The sequence below is a fragment of the Phascolarctos cinereus genome, unplaced genomic scaffold (genome assembly GCF_003287225.1).
Source record: "Phascolarctos cinereus isolate Bilbo 61053 unplaced genomic scaffold, phaCin_HiC Scaffold_7;HRSCAF=346, whole genome shotgun sequence".
Classification (NCBI taxonomy): Eukaryota; Metazoa; Chordata; class Mammalia; order Diprotodontia; family Phascolarctidae; genus Phascolarctos; species Phascolarctos cinereus.
In genome coordinates, this window is record NW_027556180.1 from 63195598 (window position 1) to 63201597 (window position 6000).

A 6000-nucleotide genomic window follows, 5' to 3' on the forward strand; every position below is an offset into this window, starting at 1 on the left:
TCCAGAAGACCACTATTTACCTCTTTATCACCAAATCCAGTGGGTTTTGGTCATCTTCCTTGATCACACTGTGGCATTTGGCACCATAGATCACCCATATCCTCCCTCTTTTATTGGCTCATGGTTCTCCTTATATCATCTCTGACCAATTCATCTCTATCTCCTTTGTTGGCTTCTCACCCTACTTCCCTTAGGTATGTTTTTTCTTCAATGTTCTGTCCTGAAGCCTTTTCCTCCTCCTAAGTGATCTCATTTACTCCCATAGTTTCTGCTATCTCTTCCTTGCAAATCATTCTCAAATCTGTTTCTCCCCTTCTTATGTCTCTCCAGAACTCCATTCTTTCAGTTACTCTCTGTCTCTATTCTCAGCCCTCTCCAATTTCTATTCCTCTATTTCTGTCAAGATCTATAAATGGAATGCATTCCTCACCCCATTCTCTTTCTATGGAAGTCCCTTCCTTTGAGACCCTACTCAGATCTCATTTCCTTCATGAAACCTTCTACCAGATGTCCAATTCATGGCCATTTCCCTGTCCTCAATTGACTCACAGCACTTTGTGAGTTTCTCCTTTACACTTCTATCATTCTCACATATCATAGCTATTTTTGCATTTGTTCTCTCTCCACTCCAAATAGATGGTAAGTTCCTTGAAAACAAGGCATGTACGCACTATATACTATATATGTACATTTGAGATCACAGGGCTTACCACACAATGCCTTGTAGATTGTGAATACTTAATAAATGCTGAACTAATATTGAAATCATAAATTTTTAAAAGAGTAAATAGCAAAATTGACTAGATTTCACAGAATCATCGTGTGGAGTTGTCTTTAAAAACAACATAGCTAGGTGGCGCAGTGGATAGAGCTCCAACCCTGGAGTCAGGAAGATTTGAGTTCAAACCTAGCCTCCAACACTTGATACTTACTAGCTGTGTGACCTTGGGCAAGTCACTTAACCCTGATTGCCTCACCAACAAACAAATAAATAAATGAAGACATGAATGAATGAATGAATGAGCAACAAATAAATAAATAAAGACAACGGCAACAATCTGAAAGAGGCCTTAGTCTGGGTATTGCTAGTGGAACCCTTTGTTCTACAGGTAAGGAATCTAAGAGGTAAAGACTTGGCAAATATTTCACAGCCAATAAGTGGCAGAGTTGAGGTTAGAATTCAGATCTCTTCCACTTTCTCTGTCCAATCATCTGCTTACTCTTCAAGCTGGTCTGAAAGCAAAGGGCTGCATCTTGGAGATCAGTAAGCAGATTTGCACTGACATCTTGGAAAGGATATTAGCAAGTGCTGAGGTTTTTAAGACTGCCCTACTTCTACCCCCCACAAGTTTAACTTCAGAAGTAGTCAGAAAGATCATAAACAAAGAAGTATTCATTAATTATTATTTGGAGAGGCCATATCAAAGCAATGACTAATGATGGGGAAACCCACAAATTATAAACTTGATGCTAGTTTAGTGAGTAAGCAAAGGTGATAAAAATCAAAGATGGCATAGGGAGAGTTGTTGCCCTAGATCAAGCCTCTAGAAGCAAATTGCCATTCTGATGTAACCCTTTCTTGGGACAGATTTTCCTCTTGCTCGAAGTAGCACTGTGTGGATAAAGTTGCCCTCCATATTAGCTATGCTCATAAAGAGTCCCATTGGAAGTACTGCATAAATAGCCTGCCCCTATTTTTCCACCTCAGTCAATACTCACAGCTTCCAAAGACTAGCCATGGTGTGGCCCTGTTCTCTTCCTTTTTCCCAGCCAAAGCCTAAGGAACTCTATTGTTAATTCTGACCAGAGAGGTAAGTGAAGGATGCCTCATGAGATGCCTCATCTTGATATAGAGATGACCCTGAGTTTTTGAAGGTCAGATAGTGAAGGCTCTATCGGTAGAGGCTTGACCACCAAATGTTGGGTGGGGTGTTTTTTTTTGGGGGGGAATTCTCATGAACCAGCTTATGAAATCATCTACTGTGGTGTGGAAAAGGATAAGAACTGTCATTTAGGGGTCATATCCACAGGAATGAAGTCACAGATCCTGATCTTATTGCTAGCAATATGTTGTGGCATGTTCACATAGTGAGAGTTTGTAGCAGGAAGTGGAGAAGGAAGAAGAAAAGAAGGGGCATTTATTAAGTGCCTACTACATGCCAGCACTGTGCTAAGCACTTTACAAACATCACATTTGATCCTTCCTACAACTTTGGGAAGTAGGTACTATTATTATTCCCATTTTACAGTTAAGGAAACTGAGGCAAACAGAGATTCAATGACTTGCTCAAGATCATACAGCTAGGCAGTGTCTAAGGCTGGAGTTGAATTCAGGATTTGAACTCTAGGCCCAGAACAATCTACTAGGCTGTCTAACTACCTTAGAAGAAAAGTCCATTGGTTGCTTCCACAGTTTATGTCTCTTTTGAGAAATGATGTAAAATAGTGAAATGGAAATAAGAATCATTAGATTTGTGGTACTAGTGGGTGCAGTAAAGAGAGCACTGGTCTTGGAATTAGCAAGAATCATCTTCCTGAGTTCAAATCTGGCCTCAGACACTTCCTACCTGTGTGACCCTGGGCAAGTCACTTAACTCTGTTTATTTCAGTTTCCTCATGGGTAAAATGAGCTGGAGAAGGAAATGGCAAACCAGTCCCAGTATCTCTGCCAAGAAAACCTCAAAATGGGATCATGAAGAGTCAGAGAGGGCTGAGCAATAGCACAACAACAAAGATTTCGAGTAATTCAAATGATAAGGGTTCTTCTCAAATGAGATAACACAGGATGTCCCAAGCTTTAAAACTGCCCTAAGATTCTTGGGACACTCTGTATATATAAAGCAAGTAAAGAAATTCTCCTAGATTTCTAGGCTACACATTTTATTGGTCCATAGGATGGTGAAGCAAAGTATGGATGCACCTAAAAATATATGGAGACATTTTAATGCATTGTTTCTTTTCTTTTCGAAGTCAAGTATTGAAGAAAGAGGGGGAAAAAAGGGTGAAAAAATGCCCCAAACAAAACCCTGTCCCAAGGCTGCTAAAACTCTAAATGTAACAGGGAGAGTAGATGGGGGAAGGAAGAGGAAGGTTACAGGAACAGCTCCTAGAAAGAAGGGCAAATGGACCACAAGCACGACTGAAAAAGAGTACTAAAACCCCATACAAGAGGCTAGAATTCTTAATTTATTCCATATACGTCAAGGCGTAAGACTTGTCACCCATACTGTTTGCTGGTCTCAAAATACATATTGCAAATGCTACCTCTGTTTCTCCCAAAGCTGCATGAAGAGTAAACACTGCAGTTTGCACAAAACATCAGCTTGCATTGATGTTTATGTTCCAATTAATCCTCCCTGGGTAACTACAGATTTTGCAGGTGCCCAGGCGACACCTTTCTGCTGTATTGACTTTCTACAACCCAACCCTGGCAGGATTGTAAATCCCATCGAGGCAGACGGGCTCCCACCAGCATCTCTGGCAGGCTGACAGCTAGCTGCAGGATGTGTCAGTTCTGTAGGGGAGCATTGTAGTTAAGAGTCTGCGTTCCTGGCCACTGCCTAGGCAAAACAGTATTACCTAACCGCAGCCACCAAAGCATAAACGCAGCAAATTGTGTAACACACTAGAAGCCCAGCCAGTAGAGAAAGGAGCATATTTTCCCTTAAGAGAAATCTTTTTAAAAGCTAGTTGATGAAAGCTCTAGAATGAAAGGACATAGGGTTTCAGTCTGCTTTAGACAGCTGAAGTGGTAAACATAAGGCGTTGAAGAGGACAGTTCCTTTCTCTCCTGGATAGACCTGAGGATGGTCCTCGGAAATTTTTAATCATAAAGGGAGGACAAAATTAACCAGTAAAGTTTAGTGCTGATTAAGAGTGGGAGGAGAGAGGGGCGACCCTAGCAGGTGCATCTGTATAACTATCAGATGAGGAAAGACACCTGCCCAGCATCTCACACGGCCTCAGGTTTATAACTTGTAAAATGAGGGGGCAAGGAGTTAGACGAGAATCTAATCTAGCTAATCACTCGCTAATGTCGAAGATCTCTCCCAGCTCTAAATCCCATGATGCTAAGAATGATTTGTTCATAATTTCTTCCCAAGCACGTCAACCAGGCTGGTGCTAGGATGTAAAGAGCCTGGAATTTTTTTTTCCTTTAAAAAATAAACGAACCAAGGTCGCCCTCCCCGGCCCTCAGTAGAGGGTAGTGCGCTATTCACACCCCTAGGCCAAGACGACTTTGGAGCCCGTGAGTGGCTTTCCCTTTCCGCCGGACCTGTTCAGAGTGATTTCAGTCTTCTGCAGTGGCCGAGGGGATGGCTGGCTAGCAGGCTTTACGTGCCTGTTCCTGCAGGGGAGGCAGCCTTGGGACCGGCTGCCCGTCCCTTCCTGGCTACCTGGGCGCCTAGCCCGCCGGCCCGGGGGCACAGTCGGACTGCCCACCATCTCCTCCGCCGATCCCTCCTCGCTCTCTCTCCCTCTGCTCACCTGGGCGAGACATTACCTGCGGAAAGGCGTCGCTCCGGCCGCCCTTGCCGTTGACCGCCCGGGGATGCCGCGAGACCGGCTGCAGCTCCCCGTGCCCAGAGCCCGCCGTGGGCTCCTGGGGCACCTCCAGGGGCGCCGGGTAGAGCCCGCAGCGGCGCTGGAAGCGCGCCACCAATTGGGAATCACTAAAGTTCCGCAGCAGTTCCGCCATGGTCTGCGCAGCGCATCCACGGCTCGGGGAGCTGGAAGGAGAGTGGAGCTGTGGGGTTCCAGGAGGCCCAGCGTGGCGCTGCCCTGCCCGACCGGTGCAGCTCACTCCACACACCCAGACACAGTCACTCCCCCGCTCGCGGCTCGCTAGCTCTTTTACACCAGCTAGAGGCCGGTCCGCCCCCACTAATCGGTGGCCAACAGGTGTGACCGCGCTGGTCCTAGCGCCGGATCTTAGCAGACACCAAGGGGCTGGGGCCAGGTAGCTTAGGCCTGGTCCTGCAGGCAAGCCACACCCCCGCCTTCGGCCCCGCCCAATAAGGCGCTACAAAATGGTGCTAGACCCGCCATAAGGCTGCAGCATACCGTACCTTGCCTGGTGCATGGGTGTGTAAGCTAGGCCACTAACTCCCATCCCCCCATCCCCCCAGCCGCGGCAGCTCAGAGGAGTTGTGGGCACCCTAGATGGTCAAATTAGTTATGGCTACACTTGTAGCCATCCCTTTGCTCCCTGCAGTGGTGTGATGTCGAAGTAGAGTCCAGGTTCCTTCCAGATCTATGATCCTACCCAAGCATGAGCTTTGGTCTCCCCTTCCCTCCCCCCCCTCCCCCGTATTACCTGAAATCCAAACGTTAGGGTTTTTCTCCTCCATCCCAGATTCCTGTAGGACCAGTTCATTCACAGGTGTATAGGATGATTCTAAATACAACAATTATGCAATGCTCCCTGTGCTGGCCTTTCCTGTCCTTGCTTAACAGTTTGGGAGGATCAAAACCTGTCCTAAATCCTTTGCCAAAGATTTAGGGCTACCATTGGATGGTATCTGGAATATTTTTGGTTTGAGGGGAAAGACTGAGTGTAAGGGGATGATGGTGTTTGATTTTGTGCTAGGATATTCAATCTATGCACAGTGAGAGGTGGGGTGGGGTAGACCAACTCAGAGGAAGTTGCTTTTTCCTTTCTCCAGAGCTGTACTAAATTGACTTCCACTGTCCAGAGACAGGCTCAGTGATCTAGGTCTTAGTGCCAGAAATCCTTGAATTCAAGATCTGCCTCTGACAAATGACCAACATGTCAAAAATAAGAGGAAAGAGCAGTGATGCCCTTGCTGGAATGCTACGGCTTTTAAAAGTTGGTGGCATGGCCAAGCCTTAGGAGAAAACATTCGTGAACTACATTGACTTCGTTCTTTTATTTTTTTCCCTAGGATGTGACAGAAACTAGCCCTGATCTCAAGGAGCTCAAAGTCTAATGAGGAGACAACATTCAAGTAGCTACCTACAAACAAGATATATACAGGA

At 45.8% G+C, this 6000-nt stretch overlaps 1 protein-coding gene across 1 annotated transcript in view; it reads right to left on the reverse strand.

The window, feature by feature from the left end:
- The window catches only part of SGPP2 (sphingosine-1-phosphate phosphatase 2), a 134920-nt gene extending 130013 nt beyond the window's left edge, over positions 1-4907 (reverse strand). The window contains exon 1 of the mRNA XM_021002890.2: positions 4505-4907. Within this exon, the coding sequence (XP_020858549.1) occupies positions 4505-4699 (195 nt within the window). The 5' untranslated portion in view covers positions 4700-4907. The remainder of the gene's footprint in view (positions 1-4504) is intronic.
- Between the last annotated feature and the right edge of the window lie 1093 nt (positions 4908-6000).